The sequence below is a fragment of the Neodiprion lecontei genome, chromosome 3 (assembly GCF_021901455.1).
Source record: "Neodiprion lecontei isolate iyNeoLeco1 chromosome 3, iyNeoLeco1.1, whole genome shotgun sequence".
Classification (NCBI taxonomy): Eukaryota; Metazoa; Arthropoda; class Insecta; order Hymenoptera; family Diprionidae; genus Neodiprion; species Neodiprion lecontei.
In genome coordinates this window covers 30,784,351-30,807,972 of record NC_060262.1, presented here as the reverse complement: position 1 = coordinate 30,807,972, position 23,622 = coordinate 30,784,351, and the positions used below count along the sequence as shown (strand labels likewise).

At 38.7% G+C, this 23,622-nt stretch overlaps 1 protein-coding gene across 1 annotated transcript in view; it reads right to left on the bottom strand.

The window, feature by feature from the left end:
• The window catches only part of LOC107216565 (beta-1,4-glucuronyltransferase 1), a 41,952-nt gene that overhangs the window by 5,316 nt on the left and 13,014 nt on the right, over window positions 1-23,622 (bottom strand). Inside the window, exons 3-5 of the mRNA XM_046735859.1 lie at window positions 5,383-6,871; window positions 465-800; window positions 16-258 (exon numbers count right to left, since the gene is read on the bottom strand). Of these exons, the coding sequence (XP_046591815.1) occupies window positions 16-258; window positions 465-800; window positions 5,383-6,135 (1,332 nt within the window). The 5' untranslated portion in view covers window positions 6,136-6,871. The remainder of the gene's footprint in view (window positions 1-15; window positions 259-464; window positions 801-5,382; window positions 6,872-23,622) is intronic.

The window sequence follows — 23,622 nt, the reverse complement described above, 5'->3', positions numbered from 1 at the left end:
ATCTGTTCATCTCACCTGTGTCATTTTATCACTTTTCCCCTCCCAACTGAGCCTTTCATCGTAGAGAGGGTCGTTGTTTGTCCCGATAAAGATTGGCTCCCAGTGAACGAACGCTCCGGTTCGTTTCCCGACGTGAAAGACGTGCAGTCCCTCAGTTTCTGGGGCCTCTTGCCACTCCTTGCTTCGAGGTACATTGTGACAGCCGGAGCAAACCTTTTTGTGGAACGGTATCGCCGTTTTTGCTTTCAACATTTTTTGCTGTCGTAAGGAAAACAAGAAAATGTAGTTCAACCGGCCAAAGACGCATATAATGTTTTAGAAATCTTGTACGAATGTACCCAACAGCACCGCAGAGAGCGGTGCAGAGAAAAAGTATTTTTAAACTGAGGTATTTGTTAGTTTCCTACATTTCTTTTCGTAACTATCTACATGCATACACACGCAAGTTAGAGAATAACGCATACCAGCTGAGTTTTGTTCCGCGGTACTTGGCTGTCAGCACTGACTTCAAATATAGAGAGTGGAAAGACTTTGGGATTAGGCTTGTAAAGAGGCTGCTGATCTCTCCGCCTGATCATCTCAAGGAATCGCGACGCCAGATCTGGACTCGGATAGAGTTCTATATCGCTTGGCAAGACGTAATGCGTTGGAGCCCATTCCCTCGCAATGTTTCTTCCCACATTGACGGGATACAAAAGCTTCTTCTCAGATTTATACATCTTGGAAACAGTCACGTTCGCCCAAGGTGGAGGCAGCGTGCAATTCCAACCTTCGGAGAGCACCTTGCTCGACGAAGGTACCTGAAAGTTATAAAATATTGGATCATGAAATAATGTCAGAATTCTTGGAGCTGCGTATTTTTATTTTTATTTCTCGTTAAATTTTTCGTAATTATAAACGAGGTCTCTGCACGTAAAGTACGATAAAATACGCCCGTACTGAATGAAAAACCCGTTCCAATTAAAGGTGAAAATAAAACCTGCACGGTATCAAATAAAGACGGCGAACTTAAGAAACTACCATTCCGTGAATCGAAAAAGCAGTTACAACACCGACCGCGACGCTGGGCGTCCTTTGGAAAACAATGATGCTACCTTCAATGTTAAACCGTCGAAAAATTCAGACAAATCGGAACAAGGCCGAGTTATTCCAGGTATTTTCGAGGATGTCGATATATTGCTGTTGCATATGGTATAGAATACATAATCGGGTTCTCCAACTTCTGACACCATATTCACGAGATTTTTAGTAACGTTACGGTAACGGTGTATTTTTTTAGATTTGTTTTAAATTCAACAAACTATAACATAAAGATATTTTTCAAATTTGACTCCTTCGAAGTAATTTTTAAGTTGCGAGATGGTAATTTTTTGTTTAAATTTCGTTACATTAATTCATAACTATCTTCAACCTCATCTATTTTTGCTATTATCTATATGTGTTATCATTACGTATCGGCACTCATCGTCTCCGATGAATAGAGTCAATTGATTTGAAAAAACCGCGAATCATCATAGAAGGAACAACGCTGATTACGAAATTCGACATAGAAAGGAAATTGGGTAGGAGCAAATCGGTTTCACAATTGGTAATTTTGTCCGCTAAGGTAATTATGTACAATCGTGACGGGGCAAACGTGATTTAATTATTTCACTTTACTCTATGTTTTCTCATTCAATAAGTATTCTGCCGACATTGGGTAACAAACACCGCGACGTTGTATATTCCCTTGCTTTTGTATTCAACGCGACAAATCAGAAAATTGATCTTTTGCAATGATTTTTCGCAAGGCAAATTCAGTCTCAATACATACCGCCTGCATACCGAGTAAAGGCTCGTTAAAATTCCCACAAAAGAAATAAGTGTATACGTAACGTAAATTTTGTCGATTACGAAATTTCATATACCTATTCAATCTGTTGCGTAATAAATTTTCTTTCAAACAACTTCCGGATTCACAATCAAAACCGAGTCTCGTCTGTATAAGATATAACAGCAAATTGCGAGCGTGGGAATCTTCCACCTTGTTTATCTACGCAAGATAGATACCGCCTAACATCTTCACACGATATCTCCTGGCAGTAGTAACGTAATAAATTTTCGACGCAAAATTATGTTATTCGAGTTTAGATTATTGGCTTACGCAACTCTCGGTACTATACATAGTATGCGTAGTATAGCTAGTTATACGGTATAAAGTCCTATATAATCCTGTTCGGAGTTCGAAAACTCTATTTCGCACCAAGCCATGTAGCTCGGTAAGACATCTCCAAATAATAATTCAGAGTTTTTATGCTAATTAGCCGCAAATTAAAAAAAAAATTATAACCGAACAGGAAGATGATAATATACTATATTACTAGTCGTGTTGAGCACAGGAGCAGATCCGGATGTAAAGTTGTTTGCTCACCAACAGACGGAATTGCCACTGATCAAGTTTATTGCCTGACGAAGATTGGTTCTATTGATGAGCGGATAAAATCTGGTAAGGCGATGACATCAAAGATATTTTTACATCCCCACCTCACAAAGGTGGCCGTCAGTCAGACTTTATAGACCGTAATGCAGAGTTCGGAGTTCAAGAAAAGTAAGATTTTGCCAGGGATATAATGACTTCAACAATTATTGTACCGTACTGTAATATAGGAGGAGGTGAAAGACTGACATGACCTCGGCAATTCTCATTACAAGTGAAGTTTACTTAGAAGAGGTAACCAGTTCTATGTAAGAACCAAGGTACCTTGGCTATCGTTATATGTTCGAAGAATTTCCAATCAACGCAGAATCTCGTCGTACCTAATCAATTCGTGACGCATTCGCATATGCTTAGATATTTATAGGATATAATACCGTATTGCCGACAATTACTAACGCTGAAGAACGGTTGGAATTTGTATAATGTGTTGTTTAAAGCTTTCCCTTGAGGGTTTGTCAACTCATGCGGTTTTCAATTGTATACACTAATCATATAAACGTCGGTAAATAGGAGGTATTAAATTATCTCAGCACGCCTGCCGTGCACGTGGCTAAAGTACGTATTACGCAAATTGCGAAGAGTAGTCATTTCCATACTACTACATCATTTTAATTGAATTAAGCGATACAGTACGTGGTAATTTGAGCAATTCAGAAAAACTTGCTCGCGTCACAATGATTAAGAACATGTGTTAGACTAACGACAAGAAAACTGTGAAATCAATGGTGATCCACGCTTTCTCGTTTTAGTTTGTAAATTAACAGTAATTAACGGTAATTACGTATAAATGCTCAAATCGATAGTTTCCAACAAAATGATTCTGCAATATTTTTCAGCTACCAAATCTATCGTTGAGATCATCTTAACCGCTTAGGTCTCCGAGTCTTTAGAAACAATACTTCTATGATACAAGTAAAGAGACTGTTGGTAAGAAATTCATTGGCAAAAATGTTCTGTTTTAACAGCTATGAAAGATTATGGTACGAATATTTGGAAAACAACACGATTGAATTGTTATATCAACGATATACTTGGCATCTCACGAGAACCGAGCCATTTCCCTCCACCATAACCATCACCAGTAGCTTCAACTTTTCTCGATTCTTAATCCGCGTCGCAAAGTTCTTCGTTACTTTGGAAATTACTCATTTTTCGAAATTAAATGATACACCGCAAGCTTTACATTGAATACTATCGACTTTGATATGAATTTGGAGTACATATAACATCATCAGCTTACGCGAACTCACAATAAGAACTGGAATAATCGACCAGTCGAAATACAGAATATATTCTCATTGGCGTTGTGTTACTACACAGTTGTTTATTAGACGTCTCTATCACTTTGGCGAATCTGATATTCTCTAGAGTTCATACCCCCGGACTTCGATGAATTATTGACACCTCAAGCGCGGTGAACTCTTTAACAAAGGAAACGCAATGTTTACGAGGCTGAAGCTAGCAGCCAGAATCAGCAGCTAAACGTTCTAATGTTCGTTCAAATAAGGCAATGAAATCTGTAGATCAAAATTTTGTGAAATATCCTGAACCCCCATACTTTTATAGAATGATGAGGATAAAACTGAAGTGCATCTTTCTATTTACAAAAAGTTTAACACGTTTGGCTGATAACTCCGGCTGGCAACTTCAGCTTCATGCAATCCTTCTCTTCACCTAGTTTCGCACAGACGTGTTCCTATGGGACGAATGCTAAGTCTAATCACCTCAAACGGTCTCGTGAAACTCGTTTGATAAGTTTGGTAATAAAGCTAGTGAAGATTAGTCGTTTTGAAAAAGTTTACTTGTATTTCTCAACACAGTCTCTTTCTATGACTATGCATTTACCGGAGATGCCTACAGCCTGAGAAATCTCACCCACTCTTTGATTCGGCGATCTTTCCTAACCATGTAATGAATTTTTTTCACCATATCCGATGTGGTAACCTCAGTTGGTTGTCCGGAGTGCACTTTATCTCTAGTTGTGTTTCGGCCATGTTTAAATTCGTTTATTCTAAAAATAAACGGTTTTCATCGAAGGAACAGAGTCCCCGTGTACTTCGTCCAACTCAGCTGTAATCAGCGCGATCGTTCATGTTTTTAAATAACGTTTGATCACTGCAAGGTATTCTTATTTCTATATTTTCACAACTACTAACAGGATCATTTCAAACGTATCTCAAACCTAAACTAACCGTCGTTTTATGCTAAAACTTATAGGTTAGTTTGAAGAATACTATTGCGTGGTCATATAGTACGAAGTTCATTCTGGCGCTATATTGCGGAACATTTACCTTACTTATCAAACGACTTTCTACACGGTTATATTAACTCAAGGTGAACCTGATCCTTATTCGTTGAACTATAAATTGTTTACGGATCTGTAACAAAGTAACAGTTCACGACTATATTACACTAATCGTAGGAGATACTAATTTCTCTGAATAAAACTTAAAGTACTCTCAACAGGATGTTACAGTCACTCTTCACTGACCGCGTTAAGTTTCACTTGTTTTGATTATTACCAAACCTTACTCATCACTGATGTAAAAATGCCATAATCAGCACATTTCTACGTGTAATGACGCCGAGAAATGTATTCCTGTAATTGAATTACCACTTATTGTAGAAATACAATTTTTTACTTCGACCACACATGGAACAAAAAAAAGTTTTTTGATATTTTTGTTCATTGTTCCACGTAGAATTGCGCTGACTGTGGCATTTTTACGCCAATGTTGCGAAAGCTTTGATGATATTGAAAATGAGCGACATTTAACTCGGTTGGTAAAGACTGACGATGGACATGATCTTAATGCGCATTGGGGTGAAAACATGATGTCCCCAAGACAAAAATCTAAGTCTACGAAGATGTCGAGTGAAGAATGAATAAGGCGACATCTACTCACAGTTTTCGGTATATGTTTGGTGCTGAAGAATACGTGGAAGGTGACGAGCTGGGAAACCAGGGGACTTCCGCATATCCTTAGGTACTTTATGGTGTCGACCGTGGGTTGAAAGTCTGTGCCAGGTGCGTAAAGCGCTACGGAAACGGGGGCTTGCCACCTCTCCAGCAGTGGCTCGAGGTTGTCGAGAAAGGTGTAATCGGCGTGGGTCGTGTAGGTCACGCTTTCCCAGCACCTCACCTTCGTGGACATCGGGACGTAATTGTAAAGTACCCAGTAGTCGCCCCTCAGTGCCGTTTTCGGCGTCGTCGACCTGTCGTTACAGGGTATCGCCTCCTCCAGCGTCATCGATCCCATCGTCGTGCTGACGGACTCCTGCTGCTTTTGAGTCGTCGTAGCGTTTCCGCTTTTACCCCCCTGCACTTCCTCGTTATCCTTCCCCGTTTTATCCCTCATTGTCAGAGCCGCCGTTTCCTTCGTCGCCGCGGATGATGCAGCGCTCTTACCATCTTGGATCGAACCGATTCCCGTCTCCCTCGTCGACCCCGCCTTTGAACCCTCCGGTAAACTCGCGGTCGCCGACAGCTCCGTCGCCTTGGACACCTCAACCAAGGGTTGGGCCCAACTCGTCGGCGCCTCCTCGATCCACGGCCCTAACGATCCGATGTGCACGCAGACGTAGAGGAGCACGAAAACGTTCATAACCACCGAGAGTCTCAGCGCCCAGTTGCGCCGTATTATTCCCAGCATGGTCATTGTTGTCTTTTTTTTTTTTATTGTTTTTAGTTTTTTTTTTTCGAATTTTTATTATATTTTTGGCTCCAACCGTACGAATCGTCTCGTCTAATTGTTTTCAACTTTTAAATCGTTCCTTACGTTTCCTACGCCTAGATACATTATTTATACTGGTTTTCGATATATTCCTAACTTACTTTATTCGTATCACAAGTTCCGTTTATTTCGTATCATTTTTTTTTTCTGAATTTGTATAAACGACACGATAACTGTATTTTATCACTTATCAATTCAAGTCCCGGCAAGCTATATTATTTACTCAACGTATGTACAGATAATGCGAGAATTTAATTCGCATTCTGACGTTAATGCTATAATCGTATAATTTGAAAACAGTTTCACTTTCAGAAATGTATATTTTTCCGAAAGTTTACATCTGTTGCTGCCAGCGCTGTTGCCTTCTTTGTAGAGGTTTTCCTCAGCTCCATTTAACTAGCTAATAAATATTGAAATCTATATGAAATTAAAATTGTATAAAATCAACTCGAAATTTGACGCGTATACATGAGGAACAGACATCGATCCGAAGAAACGAAACTACTCTCGGTGAAACAACGGTAGAAAATTTTAATTTAAACTATTCGATAATTTTCTCCACAATTTTCTTTCTTATGTTCGTATCATCTTATGAATGACGAAGAAATATTTTCAGAGTGCGTAGAAGGGCTGATTTCCAATTCACTTCCCAGTAGTTAGTCTGCAACAGAAAGAAAAATTGATTCGTTACAATTTGTATATTCAATTGGGAGGAAATAAAGTTACAATTTCATTACTCTCGGGTTTAGTTTGAAAGTCTACAGGCGCTTCGGTGTTACGATATTGTTATTGTATTCGACAAATCACGAGATACACACCACTTGCTCTTGCAATCGAATCGGGCGATCGATCGGTTTGATATTGAGTCATGAACAAGCAATGAACACGTGACATCCTTATTTATATGCTATGTAGACATTTTGATCAAATAGTTTTCACTGAAGGCGTCACCTCGGCCAAGTCTGTATAATAGGTCTATCGTCGTATAAATCTGAGACGTGGTTTCGGGTTTTCAAGAATGTATTTCGTACGATACGGATAGATATTTCGTATTCATTAAAGTCACGTTGGGTGAGTTTCTTAACCGTCTAACAGTTATCGAATGTCTGCAGGTTGGTTCGATTCTATTAAAAAAGCATCGCTATCGTCTATACGTGTCTATTCTGAAAAGACTACAAGGAAATACAAAAAAATAAAACAGACGATTTTAAAATCATTCTCCCAAGTCATGTATAATACGAATAACGGATCATGATGAGTAAAAAAGATCGAACAAACCGAGAGAAGAACCCTCGACGATTTTACTAATTCAATTTCGTTCCTCTGTTTTCACGCGGGTACAAAAAACACACGTACAAATGGACAGTACCTACTCAAAATGTGACCCGAATAACGAGGACCAAGTATTGGATTTGTTCAACGAGCACGGTACACGGAAGCTCGAGAGATCTGAAAGAGATAAAACCTGCAGGCCGTCTGACTGATCCACTGGCAGTTGTTCAACGGCTGAAGGGGGTCAGAAAACAGTACGACAAAAATAGAATCTCCTTAGAAACAAGGCCTACGTTGCGCTGTTGCAACGCGCTTTGACTAGGACATCAAACTCTGTGTGCTGAAAGCTTTGCGTCATTTTTTAAATCTCTTTGGCGATTTTTAATCCCTGCAACTGCACTGGATCCATCAAGTTGTAAGATTTTGTTTTACAAATTCTTAATTTTAATGATCGATAGATATGGTATATACCTTAGATGATTGGCGGAAGTTAATACAACGAGAGAAACGGGGAAAAGAGGTCACCGAAATGTTGGAGGTTATTATACGGTGAAATTAGATTTATTGGTATCTGGGATTCGTGGCATAACAAGAATCAAAGTAAAATACACATAACATATTCATCTACATACCTACATATATTACATACGTCAGCCTGAGATTTTAAATCTAGTCGCTGTCGACACTTTTGCACGTTGTGCAGGAGTTTAAACAGTTCGTTTGAAACATTCCAATGATTTATTAACAGTACCGTACATTGGTCGATGAAGATAATGGAGTACAAATGATGATGATTAGCTTCCGTGGATTGGGAGAGGTTTTTTTCATGACGTATCCCGCTGTGGTGGGCACGCTTGAAGTAGTGTACGAAAATTCGCCCGTTGTCTACAATTTTACAATTGGGCTTAATCAGGCGACGTTGTTTTTGAATCTCCCTGGCCGGAGGATCTAGGCTGACGCCTAAGCCGAAGCTGACTTGACTATATCCAACCAATCCTTTTGTTGGTTTTCTTACTGCTCTCTCTCCCTTCCTCCCTCCCTCTTGTTCTTCCGATATCTCACACAAAGTGCAGGAAGTAAGTCAGAGATCTCTTTGTGCGACATGCGTAGTATAGGTACTGTTGACGCTACATATTGTTGGTAATTCGACGGATCTTTTTGCAAACTGTTTAAACGCAGACACACACTGGCAGACATGCTGCAGCCGTCTTGAGAAGCACGTCAAACGTGCGAATTATGTGCATCGCGAACGCAGCTTGCATCAGGTTTCTCCGACTATTTCCCAGCGCGTACGGCATTGGCAATGATCTCGCTTACACGGGAGGGAGATCGCACCGATTCGGAACGTAGGTATAATACTTTGCATGCACGCGATACCCTGGCTACGCTGTACGAGAGGAATCGAGAGATAGTTTACCGAATATCCATTAGATGCTGCGGAGATCGAATCGGAAACTATTTTTTCCCGGGATTGATCACCGTCGCAAAATGACGAACGACAAAAAAGAAACTGAAGATATCGAGCGGTATTTTTTTATGGAGATATAAATTTGAAAAACTGGTGATTTCGAAAAATTAACGACGGAGCCAGGAATCGAACCTGGTATCTAGAGATGCTTGACCGGAGCCTTACTCCACTAGACCACCTAGCCGCCTAGGTATTTTCTTATGCCTGTTAATTCTCGGTGCCGTTTATCGTCAGCCATTCAATTTGATTATATCATTAGTATAAATACATCCGATAAATAAGTTGTGACAAACTATTCAAATCAATTAATTTAAACATGTGAGAATCAAGATAAAATCTTTATCCTGCGCGAATGGTATGTGATTCGTATTGGGAATGCCAATTTTTCAATAACAGCAGCATCGAAGAAATCTTTTTCGGGAATATTTTATATGGTAGCGAAATCCTGTCGAAAAATACAAAATTTTCGTACACGGTGATCTACCCAATTATTCAATTAACTTATCTTTCCATCAGAATCAATTTAATACATTCCCCTTTATTGGTTTCCCGTCGTTCTACCGACAGCATTTGTCAATTAGCCGTAACACGAATATATAAATAAACGCTTGAATTTAGCGAACGAAGGGTAATTAAATTTCACTATTTCCGCCCATTCGTACTTGACGGGCGATCCTTTCCAGCGGATGTGCAACAACCTCGACACGACACGTAATTTTGACGCCATCGTAAAATCTGCATATTATTTCATTCCGACTCATTATATCCGAGCGTCGAGCTCGTGGTTATTCAAATTTAGTTCACAAGGAAATCCGTTGGAGTGAAATGCATACATCAGGAATCCGTGTAGCAAAAATTTTTGTAATTTCCTTATTGTTGATCCTTAAAAATATAAGCAAAAATATAACAGCAGCCACAGAGAAAATCCTTCAATTTTTCCAAGTGGCGGACTCGAATATTGGCAAAATTGCCCGCGAGTGTGAAAAAAAAGGAATCGTTCGTGAATTCCTCGGCCAAAGGGACATCCCGTTATAACTCGTCTCTTTTCGCATATTTTTTGGCACAATATACCGTTGACGTGCGTTCGCGTTCCCGCCTCAAGGCTGAAACTTCAAAAGCCTTAAGGTACCCGAGGTTTGTCAGCCGTTAACCCAGTACCTCTTACTTGAAATTCGAAGGCAATGTAAGTGCGCACGTATCCGGCAGACTAGCGTTCGCCGGATTTGCTCGCGTGAATTAGTTGCTCGAACGCTCCTCTCGTATTATGTACGTACGGACCTACGACGTACATACATAGATACCGATGATAGTCGATCGATGCGCATAATTCTACGAAATGTTTTGTGTCCAATCATCCTGCGGTAACATTCGGCCATTTCGATCAGCTTAAAAGCCGTTGTGCGGAACGGAAGCTCTGATAGTCAACTGATTTTATTATTCTAATGTGAAATTTAAGGATTTTATTTTTACATTTTCCTCCTTTTTTTTTTACCAAACAATTCCATCCTTGTTCCAGTGAAAGCGAAGCGTTTACAGATTTTTATTTTCTTTTATGACTAGATTGCAGTGTGTAGGTTTTAGTATACGAGTAATTTGTACTCACATACAATAAAGATACGTATTCGCATATATGTATAATATGGAGGCCGTACATGTACATATGTATGTCCGTTACCCGTGTACGCTTTACGTATGTAGGCCTGTCAGATTAAACCACGTGACCGGGGAAAATGATGCAACAAAGAGAAGACCTTCCGTTGATATTTTTTTATTTATTTTTTTTCATTCTACCGACACTGTTAACTTTTAGCATCGATTAACCGTTGCTCAATGTAACAATACAAATTTTTTTTATCGAAACAAGATAATGATGTAACATTGAATTATAAAAGTACTTAATTATTTTTCTAATTTTTTATTTCTTTAAGTGTTTACTTTGAATGTTTTTCTAATGCGCACATGAGTATTCATTCGCCAGACATTCTAAATGATTGATCAGCTGGATATGCAGGCAAGTAACTGTAACTAAAACAATCTAATCGCAAAAGTCGTGTAATAAACTTCATCGTACGACTGACTTAAAATTACCATCGTTAAATACCTATTCGATACTTGATTTGGATAATAAAAATTGCGTATTGACGTATATGACCTCACATCCTATAGTTCTATACATCTACAGTAGGACCAGCTAATGCGACATACAAAATGCTGGAATGTCTTGAGGCTAACGACGCGAAAAAACCTTGCACGTTTCAGCTGGTTACACTTCGCAGTTATATCGATGATTTCCAGTAAATACGTCTCATTATGCAGATATTTTATGCAGAAATATGAAAGATATCCAATTTTTTACTTTTGTAAATTCTATTTGTAACGATATTACATGCGAGTCACATAGAATATAAAGTAATTCGTATGTACGCGCCTTAAGCACATACAACGTTTCAAAATAAAGGGCAAACGCTTAACTCTAGGTGTCACGTCGGTCAAGATCACCTATCCGGTGAAATAAGTGTAACTCTCTCTCTGCGAGCCGGGGCCGAAGCGAACGGTCGATATAAAGTCTAGTCCTGTCATATTCACATTCTCATAATTTCGTTAACATTTGGGAAAACAAAACAAGTCAAAAAAAAAAAAAAGGGGGAACAAAAAAAAAAAGAAAATTGACACGACGATTCATACAAGAAGTGTAACCCAACGCAATCCCCATCTTTCGGAGCCTGTGAGCCTAAAGAACAAATCCAAATATCTGATCGACGAACGACCACGCAGTATAATCGGTGAAGACCGATTCTATAAAAGGAATATCAAAGAACTTCAACATCCATGATCATCTACGGAGCCGTTAGGCCACCTCTCTTCATCAGAGATATTCCGAGCTAAGTCATCTTTTCATTACTGATTTGTAGGTGGATTGTGCCACAAATCTGTAATAGCCTTCTTAAGTCAGTATTTTATATCTTCGTCTGTTAACTTTATTGTAATCTCACCATAATTTAGAGTCCTTTGTCAGTAGATTCATTCTTTCACTAGAATCATTTTTAAATTTGAAGCATAAAGGAAAGGAGAGCCAGTCTTTCGTTAATATGGTACAAAAATTTTACCAGAATAATTATATACAAAACGTCGGTAATCGCGTTGAGTAATTTTAACGTGTGAATGAAAGAGTGAATGAGATTTTCTATGATTGCCTGTTCTTTTAAAAGGTTATACCAAAACTCAATAAATCTGTGTTCTACATTGTTACCTCCTGATTTAATGTATTTTGTTTATTGAATATATCTAGATTTCTAATATAACATAAAATCAAAACGTATCGGTTGAACCTCAAAAAAAAAAAAAAAAAAACCGTTACATATTGCTGATAACTTTGTCAAAGGATGTGCGTGGTGAAAAAAAAACCTAATTTCGAGCGGCGGAAAATACTTCGTCCATCTTTTCTGTTCAGAGAACGGGGAGAGTTGCTTTGAAAGTAACTGCGGTGACTTCGATCGAGACGAATGTGCGGTAGTAACGAAGCGTGAAAAAAGATGCAAATTAGAGTAATTTTACACGTGAAAAAACAGCTCCGATTTCATATTTTACACAAATTTATACAATCTCTCGAAACAAGGACTCAAGGTCTCTTTTTTTACTGCACCAGACAACTCGTTCTGATCTAAGTAACGAGATATAAAATCGAGGGTACGGAGAGTGACTTTAAACTGTTCCGTTGCGCAGTGGTTTAATGCTCACCAGCCTCGAGGCTCGGTAAATTATTCGACACGTCAAATAACCCGTCAAGTCATGCAACGTCGAATAATTTCTGTAGCCTAGGATCATTTTGTCTGTCGCGTTATTATCATGCTCGTAATCCTATGAATTTTCGCCTCCAAGTTGGGAAACATCTTGCAGATCATTTCACGCGATACTATTGGCTGTTAGGAATGGAATCGTCGAGAGCATGATGAATGTCAGGGAATTTCTGCGTCGAAACATTACAATAACGTCATCGATCCGTCGGACAGACCGTTGTTGGATAATTATTTTTCGACTGCACTGCCACGAGCAATGTTATTCGCGATACCTATGAAAAGGGGATGCTGAAGGGTGGTCGGCCACCCGTAAACAAAAGAGCCAGGCGAATTCTATTTTCAGCACGGAAATAGGCAACGCTACCAGAGCCTGACGTACGTGTCCAGATGAGATCGATAGCAGCGGCTGCTGCTGCTGCTGCTGCTGCTGGTGCTGCTGGTTCATGAAGAAACGCAGTGCGGGAAATTGAAATTAAATCCGGATGTGGAAGAAAAGTTATTCGAAGACTCGCATGATGTATTTTTGCAGCGTAATAATATAACGTGAAGTGTCTGGGTTTCTCGAAAGTTGAACATCTTTTCGACTAATACAGCGAACGTTCTAAACTTTCGCATATATAGCATGTTCCACCTTTTCGGACAAGGTATTCAAACGGCAACCGAGCAACGATCTTGGATTCAACAACCGCGAGACTCTCGAATAAAGACAATCGAATGAATTTTACTTAAATCTGAAAGTCAAATTGCCTTTCAAATCGTTGTTTCACCTTTTGCAACGTCTGCGGTACAGTAGGAAAGCTTCCTACATACCCAATCCATGAACATCACCTCTAACAACGCTTACATTTGCAGAAATTTCGTAAGCCTGGTACATAACAGCGTTGTGAAAAATGATTATCGTTTATTCCTACCGTAAAAAGATTACGTTTACATTATTATTATTATTATTATTATTATTATTTTTCCGATCGATAGTACGGTATTCGGAAACGACATACCTGTGCCGCAAAATCGCGTGTAATAGCGTTATAAAAACCAAAACGACATGCGGTGGCGAACGCGTAGCTACGTAACGCAAAGCTCAGAATGATTATATTGCAGGAAAATTTGAGTGTCTTCTCGTTCTACGATTACTATATCTTAATAAAGCTTCGTTTTAAGCTGCCTGCTGAAAAGTCGCAAATAATATTGACCTTAGTTGTATTACACTTTTCTTCTTTGACTTTCGTACGAGAAAATAGAGTTCTTTAAATCATACACATCATTTCGTTTCATACATAGGTACATATATTTGCAAATAATGTCAAATTTCTGTTGTTTCATTGAAATACAATATAATATATGACACAAGGGTCATTAATAATTAGCGGGTGATCAAACGGATGTCAGTGATTGCTCAAATCTCTCACGGCACAAGTAATTCAAATGGTTGTGACAAACTTGCATAAATATAAAATATGGGAAATGAACGCGATCGGTAGAAGCTGTATTATTGAATTATCAGAGATACTAAATCTGTAACTTTCGTTCATTCGACAACAATCGCATTCTTAGTCAGGGCGGCTAGGTGGTCTAGTGGAGTAAGGCTCCGGTAAAGCATCGCTAGATACCAGGTTCGATTCCTGGCTCCGTCGTTAATTTTTCGAATTTACCAGTAGTTCAAAAATTATATACGTTTCACAAAATGAAAATTGCCTCGTGATTAATATTAATATTGATGATGCATATCCGCATTTCAATATTAGACGGTCATTGACTGTCTTACGAGCTTCGCACCAAGAAGCGTAAGATTCCAAAATGTAAACACACTTACAGACATTCTTACAAGTTGTGCTCGAAGAGGAAGAACACTTTATATATTCACACATACTATCACAGCACAAGAAAACAAATTTGAACTTACTGGTGATGAGAGGAATTAACGACATCAGAGTCAGGGCGGCTAGGTGGTCTAGTGGAGTAAGGCTCCGGTAAAGCATCGCTAGATACCAGGTTCGATTCCTGGCTCCGTCGTTAATTTTTCGAATTTACCAGTAGTTCAAAAATTATATACGTTTCACAATCGCATTCTTAGTTATTTTTAGTATTGAAAAGTAAAATTTTATTAATTTTTTTTTACCTAGTAGTCTAGCTTCAACTCTGCGAAGTAAAGAAATGCCTGTGACATTCTGTTTTTAATATTTTTTAAAGTCACATACACTGCACTTTTACATTATTTAGATTTCTCGTTTCAACATCAAGGCAAATGTAGAACATCGAAGATGCTTTCATTCCGTTTCGACTTTCCCTTCGCAACTGTGCAGTAAAACCTTCAATAAGCCATACCTCACATCGGCGAATGAAAAGTTTCTATACCAGAAATAAACCCTCGTGTCAAATCGATTAATCGCAAGTCTGAAACTGATTCGCTAGAAACATACATGTTTTCTTACCTGTTATTTTCTATTTACAATTTTTATCTTTTGGCTCATCGTGAGCCACTAACCGATCGTTATACCAACCTAGTCATCTAACGTCGTCACGTAATATTCGTTAAGTTCACCTTTCGCCGGAGCTTCACCGGTCATCAGTAGTTTCATATATATATATACAGATAAAGTTTAAATTGTGATCTGGAAGTGTAACGTTATTATTCCGCAACGCGCTGTAATTATCGTCAAGTAATTTGTAATATTACGGCGTTAATGCCCGGCAAGTAATAGTCGCCTCTGCAATAAATGCTGGCAGAAAAGCGAGGCGACCCGCGGTAAGAAACCCGTCGCATCTGTTTTCATCACGGCACCAGAACTCATTAGTAATTACATTGATAATGGGGGAACGTCGAGATGCAGCGTCTGCACGAGTACCTGCAAAGCCTAGAGGGGAAAACTCGATGCGAAACAAAAATGACGTAACTTTTAGTCCGTGAGGGGTTGTCTCCTAAATTGGCTTTTCACTGTTACGTTACAAGCGTAAGGCAAAGTTTCCTTTTTATTTTCAATCGTCACTCTTTTGCAGCGGCAGCGGTTCATACTCAGCCGCCTACCCGCCATCGTTCCAGGACGAACTCAATTTATCGGTAATAGGAGCTACAGGAGCTACTTGGTGCGCAACGTCAATTTTACTTCGTATGACAAACTCCTCGTGTCCCGGCTCGTCGCGTCACCTGGTAAGTAGAATTAACGTTTCATTATTTTCATTCGATAATCTCGAAACTTCACGATAGTTGGAGAGCTACTTCTGATCTTCTGTATAATATAAATGTTGTAAAAGTTATTTTTTATAAACTGAAGCGAACCGCGCGAAATCGTTAGATCATTTTACTCAATAATTAATTACATTGCTGTGCACGTAAGCGTATGACGAACAAGTCTCGGGATTCTGACCAAAGGTTATACCTATGTATAGGAATTAGCCGAACGTCGTGTATAATTTTTTTAAATAAACCCACATCGCTATTGACAAGTTTTCACTTTTCTCCAATAGAAAGTGTGGTCAAGTATGATAGAGAAAATAAGATTTCAGCAGCATTAATTCACGAGGCGGTCTTTCCTGTCAACAACATCGCAGGCAGGTGGTAACGGCAATTCTAGATTACGCGATGATTTTGAGATATTATTGAACGGATATTCCCAACCAAAGTGAGTCTCGGTGAGAATATTGAACACTTCGCGATGAGATCAAAATCTGAAAAACAATCATAACCATTTGATGAAATAATTCGTTTTAAATAATAATAATGCCAATGGAAGTGGTTAATAAATTGTTTAAACAAAAATTTGTGTAACAAATCTCTAGTGAATTTTTTGAATTTCATATAAAATGAATTCATTGTCTTTCTAAATACCTATGAATTTTTTTGTAATTCTCGGCTAAAACTTCTTCAATGTAATTTACAACCATTTATGAAACACCATCCAAAAATTCAGGACTTTTGACTCGTTAAAAAAAAAAATTTTAATTCTCGAAAATGGGTTTTTCGCAATCACCGAAAATTCAGAAAAAAAAAAAAAAAATCACAGATACTCGGAATAATCAATGAATTCATTTTATACGAAATTTAAAAAAATGCATTAATACAAAAATACAGAAATTTTTGTTTGAACAATTTATTAACAATGTATTGGCATTATTATTATTCAAAATGAATTATCCTATCAACTTGGTTATGATTGATTTTTTCCATATTTTTATCGCATCTCGAAGTGTTCAATATTCTCACCGAAACTCATATTTGGTTGGAAATATCCATCCAATCAGACCTTAATTTATCAAGTCACATGTAAACCAATATAATGCCATTAAATCGGATCATCGAATGTGTATTCGTGAGGAACTTTTGAGCTCGGATAAAAGTTCTCAGACCATCAAATTAATTACCGATTCAGCAGTTTCGATACACCTGCAGCGCATAGAGCATCTCATATATTGCGAAATATCAGCCGATATACCTTATGGAGATGGCAATTTCTCAACGGTGCAGCTTGAACACAGTTATTGTACCTAGAGTACGCCTCTGGCTTCCGTTATAACGCGCCTTTGGCATACCGGTTGAGTGCAGGTAAATTTATAAGTCGTGTGTCGGAGTGACTGAGTTTAAAGTCAGAGCTTTCTTTCGTTTCATTTACAGAGGTAAACTTCTATCCGTTCAGTGTGCAAAGTTGGAATAGTCGCGTACACACACAATCGCGTGCAAAACACAGGAAGCTTCAATCTAGAGCAGTTGTATAAACGTGAAAAATGGGTTGCGAAATGTTGACTTGAAAAAAGCTCCGTTATACATCTGGTCTTTACACCTCCCGACAGATTCACGATCTCTCGGATTTGCATAATTCGAAGAGAAAAAGCCGGGAGCTCGAGATGAATTAACCTACGACATGAAGCTTCGCACTACCAACGATTAACTTTCAAGTTCCAGTTTCATCTCGAAGAGTAATATTTATACCTAGCTGTACTTCTCGTGTACTGTAGATGTGTTTCTTTTTACTATTCTGTAACAGAGCCAAAATGATTATGCCGGCAAGTCGAGCGTGTAAATTGGCATTCATGTAATTACGTGATGTAGGTACACGCCATAATACGAACTGGAAATCAGCTACGGGGTAAATGAAAAAATATGTTTGCAAATTGGCGTTTGTCCGCGTTACAACGTCCGTGCAAAACGCATTCGTTCCAAACGGCTGCTCCGTGCAACTAGACTTTCGTACAAACTGTTCCATGGTATTGTCGTGTACAAACAAGCGTCTACCCTGCAGATGCCTATTTACGATACCAACGTTCGCACTTCACACAGTTTAATTCTGCACAAGCGGATATGCGTCATTCCACCCCTCGGGGTTATAGCGTCGCTCGTGTTCAAATGCGTGTCCGTTCCAATCGTTAGTCGGTGAACGAAGAGGGGCGGAAAATTACTAGCTGCATGCGATTTTTATTTACGAAGGTAGGAAGGGACGATCCACGCGAAGGACGATAATAGTACGAAGAGAGAGGGAGAGAGAGAAAGATGTATATTTGTAAAGAGAAATGTATTATAAACGAATAGAGAACTAATAGAGCGGTACGACTCTGGCAGTCGGTACAAGAGGTCAATTAAAATGTCATCGCTGCTTCGGCCTATCGTTTCTCTGTCCATAATCAATGAAAAATGAACGCTTTGTACACTCAAATATTAGGCCGAAGTTTTTACGTGCTACAAAGCCATCAATTTCAAACAGCTCATGCATCGTAATAGGCTAAAGTGATAAGTGCTTGGCACCCACGCAAGGGATCACGGACTGAAGATAAAGACACGACTATGACATGCTATACTAATTTCTGAGTGATGAATTTTACGTAGATAATTCCGTTTTGTTGTACTGTGTAGTCCACGTCTAATCTTCACGACTTGCGGCGGTTAAGTACCCTTGAGAGCCATAAAACAGGCCTTTTATCAAACATTATTTCCGAAGTCATGAATAACGATAGACAATTGATTTTTTTAAAAACTTGAATCGTCCATTTATCAACTTTATTCGCATTCAAGAAAAAGTCATTTAGCTTCAGTAATCAAAAAGTTATTGACAAAAACGTGCAGAGTTGCTCGCGATGCACCATTAAATGGTAAACATGATTCCGCGTAAGGCACAAATATAAAACAAAACAAAACAGAAAAAAAACTACAATCTGAAAGATATTCACTACAACTTGTTGGGAGCAGATTTTGAAAAAACAAATTCAAAACCCTTTTTTCCGGCATTCTGCTCTCAATAGGCTATAGCGAATAAATGTCACTGTCTATCTCAGTTTAAATTTTCATGCAAATCGTTGGAGCGGTTTTCGACATTTCATGCTTATCTTTCAATGTTGCACCGCGCGTAACGCTGCACGTTATTGTCAATAACTTTTTGATTACTGAAACTGAATGACTTTTTCTCAATTCTGAATAAATTTGATAAATGGACGATTCAAGTTTAAAAGAAATCAAGTGCCTATCGTTATTCATGACTTCGGAAATAATGTTTGAAAAAAGGTCTGTTTTCCGACTCTCATGGCTACCTAACCCCCTCGACTAACCGACGTCGAATAGACGCACGTATCCTATAACGTTGCGAGCGAAGAAAGCGGGGCTGAAATTATCACGCATTGTCCTCTCTTTAGACAACCAGTTACGTGCAAATAAATAACCCTCTAATTACTTGGCGTCTTGTTCAGTCGTGATTCATAATCGTTAACCTCGTCGTCGCCTCTCATGTTTAGAGGAAAAAATGGGGTGGGTCACCCGTCTGGGTCACGCGAGTGTATTAGCTCCCTGGCTAATTGTAATATTAAAAAACTGTCGCGACCCCTTGAACGTTTCTAAGTTTATTTTGCCATACATATCGTATCGGCTGAGCATGCCGAATATGCGTGAGTCAATGACCACTGACTCAGTATCGCAGGGGTCAAGCACGATGCGGTCCTTCGTAGACGTAGAGAAGTAAATCTTACTTCATCGTTTCCACCAATCACGCGAACCCGAAACTGGTCTCGTGTTTTAGGCGCTTATACACGGTTGCTCTCGGCAGTCAAGTTGTATGTATTACTATTCCGAGCACAACATCTGACGCGAGGTTAATGAACTGCAATGATATAGTATAGTAAGAGTATGTAACAATACAACTATTATACATCTCTGCGTGTACGAAGAGTTGAACTTGACAAGGCACTTAAGTACGGGTATGTTAGATCCACATAATAGAGTCGATTCAGTCTCATGATCACTCAAGGAGTTCTACAGTCTTTACACTTTCGCTTGCTATTCTTGTACCACGCGTGACTTATCGACGCGACATCGCGAATACCGTGCGATCTTTTCGGTACAAGTAAATCTGCATACCGGCAATTGATTGTAAAATACAAATTCGGTCCTTAAAACTTTGCGATTTAAGTTCGTAGATACAGCGTCGCAGCCGGATAATCGCGAAGGAATAACTTTACCTCGAATCATGTACAAAATGTATTATATACATCATTATATATGTACTGTGTATTTGACGATATAATCTTTACCGTTCGAAAATTATTTCGCCTGAATTTTATGAATTCCTGAATTACTCTCACACGTGATTATGTTTTGCATGTGAATGAACGTTACAGATTTGCAAATTTGAAATGTTTCATTGTAATGACGTACGTCAATTTTTATCGTTGAATCCTCTTCGCCGGCTTTACGTACAGGTCTGTGAATAGCGGAAGACCTGTGTTTTTTACTATACATAGACTCGTTTTGTATGCACAGTAATGTTCATTTATGGGTTCCCAGTGGATCAATATTTTTTTTTTTTGTCTGGAATCAAATATGAAACAAACTTTCTTTCTATGAAATTTTATGTGCCTGCGATCGATGTGTCGTTTGTTTCTCCTCTCACTTGCGTCGCTAGTCATAGACGCATAAAATTTGCTTAGAAACAATTCAAAAAAAGTAGTCAACCACTGGGAACCCATTAATGAATATTGCTGTACATACACGTTATGGGCAAAAGATAACGGAAGTGTAGGCGTCGACCACTACGAACTGACTCACCGATTATGTGACTGACCACTGACCCAGTTCCTCATATCATCATGAACGAATTATCACGAACCCATAGGAAGGAGCGATTGCTAAGCGAAAACTAAGAGTCGCTCCGTTCAATTGTACATGGAAAAAATTTTTTTCTCAAATAGACAATTGTATTAATTGTTTTTTTTCCCCCTTTTCTTTTTCTTTTGCCAGCAATTGATTATGCGTACGTATGGAAGATGAAAATATCAGATTTTCAAACCACTTTATACCGACACCTCGAACATTCTGTAATGTTCCTTAAAAATACTTTTGTAGAATTGTTCAAGTGACGGAGCTCCTCGATAACAGCCGTCATAACGCTTAAGCAATGTATCATCAGCATCGCTATTCATCATTCTATGTTTTTTAGGTGTACATATGTTTGCATTTAATGGCTTGGGTCTTACAATAATAGCGACTGTCTGGTAGCAGCGACATACAAGCTATAGACGCGTAATACCCGATATTAATCTTAGATACTTGTACGAGAAGTTTGAAACTCCGCTTAGAAAAGTGCAGAGAACGTATAAATAATATACGGGGGTTAAAATTTTATGCTTTATAAAAATTTAATCCAATTCTTTTTCCTCGGTTTTTCCTCATATAATGTATGGGGTACTCTTTATCATAGTCGCTGCTGACGAATCGTACCCTGAACACGTGTACAATTTACGACATCGATTGACTATTGACAACGCAAATTATAACGGTAAGAATCTCGTAGTTTCTTTTTCTTTTTTTTTCTACTTTTTTTTTCAATTCAACGATATCGCATTACAGTCGAATACGATTATTCGCGTGGATGATACCGTCTTTTCGAATCGAGACTTGCCGCTATAATTTATGCATACGTATAATAATTGACGGTATGCGTTTGAAATATACATTTGTGTGCAGAAACAGCTCGTTCGTTAATACCACTGAACTATACTACTTTAGCGCAAATGAATTAACAGTCGTTCTTCGCTACATAGACTTTAAATTTAATCACCCTTTTTTTCCTTCGGCACATGAGACTTTGTCAAATACGTCCTTTCATTTATTAATACATACCTACGTGACGTAGATTTTTGTTCGCATAGTGAGTGGAGATAGCAGGGATTGGAGGGCTTCTTGCTTTGGGAGAGTTCCAGTGATTAATGGATACACCGTTTACGCTTTTATGACATTAAGCGTAACCCCCGTCGACCAATATCAACTTTTGGTACGCCACGATCAGTGACGCGGCGGCGCAATTTTCGCGACTAATCGCATATCATGTATTTGTATGTACAATGTGCACAGTGACGTTGAAAGTTGATAAATATTTATAGATTAAATTCAACTTGTACATAGCATTGGAACACGTGATAATAAATCAAATCAGCCCGCCGATTTACAGGTGATGTAAAAAAATATCAATATCATAATTCTGGCATGAATTATACCCGTCACGTATGAACATAAGTAAACATCCGGATAGTACACCTCATAAATATATAGGTATAGGTATATATGTATGGGCTAGATTCAGATTTTTGATCACCTTATCGTCGAAACTATAATTTCCCCTAATCTCGAGCAATTTGTTTACGTGCAATACGCGGTAAGCCATACTTCCATTCGCAATCGAGAGGCAAAGAGAGAGAAAGTGATCATTTCTAACCCAGAAAATTGATCGTGCAAGTGTGCGTTGACCTTAATAACCTATAATATTATCAAACGAGATAATAATATAACGGAATTGGATATTGATCCGTATAATTGCTTATTAATAGAGTTATTGAAAAGAGTCTATCTATTTTACCGTATATTCGGTATATTAGAATAAGAACACGATTTTATGGCGAAAACTTTTGTAGCGGACAGGCAGCAAAGGACGTGCTCGCTCGCTTGCAAAAAGGAGTGAAGTGTACCTTATTAAATAGACTCACAGGGACTGCGTAATTTTTGGTCAAAAGCACTTAGACCTGGCTTGGCGAGTGTGTAATAATTATCACGTTGTGCTTGTTAAAATTGCATTAGACCAAATTGTTTGTACCTACTGCAGATATGTAAATGTGTAAAGTTGTACATGAATCGAACGTTTCTCGTGCTCGGCGAAAGTGGCATTGCTTAAAGCCGACTGGCCTCGATTTGGATTTTGGCTGGTATACAGAGATGTCATGTATAACGATGTGCACACATACACGCACCTCAGAGCTGTAAATAACACTAGTCTCTTGGTAATGATTCGGCTTTTAACACTGGCTCTCCTGCATGGGAAGCCGAGACGAACGGAGGTCGCTGTTGTTAGATGTAAATTCATACATACTTCGGAACCATCACCGGGACGAATGATAATCACCGCGAGCGTGGTGGTCCCCTACAGTCCCCTGGTCGTTACATCTGTAACGGCCTTGTGAATAATTGGAAGGATGTACGGCTTTCCAACGCTGTCGAATTTGCGCAACCTTTAGTTTTCGTTTTCAATTTTTACTTGCACTTTTTTTCTTCCTTTAAACACGGTGTACGGTTCTATTAGCAACTGTGGTTGCAAATACATGATCAATACAATACGTACACTTCGATTCTGCCGTACATAGCGAAGACTCAAGGTTTGATTGATCACCGATTATCATATCATAACAAGATAACACCTCGTTAATACATCTTTTGCGTATACTGTATAATACACCTCTATGTATGTATGCATAATGATTCTTTTCGCGCAAATCAGACTAAAAAGAAGAAAACACGCCCATGTGAAAAATAGTTCAAATATACGTGAATGCATACGTTAATTTTATACAAAGCTGCATTTTGTATATGGTTAATCTGAGTACGGAACAAGGGACGACGTCCATCTGCTCAAA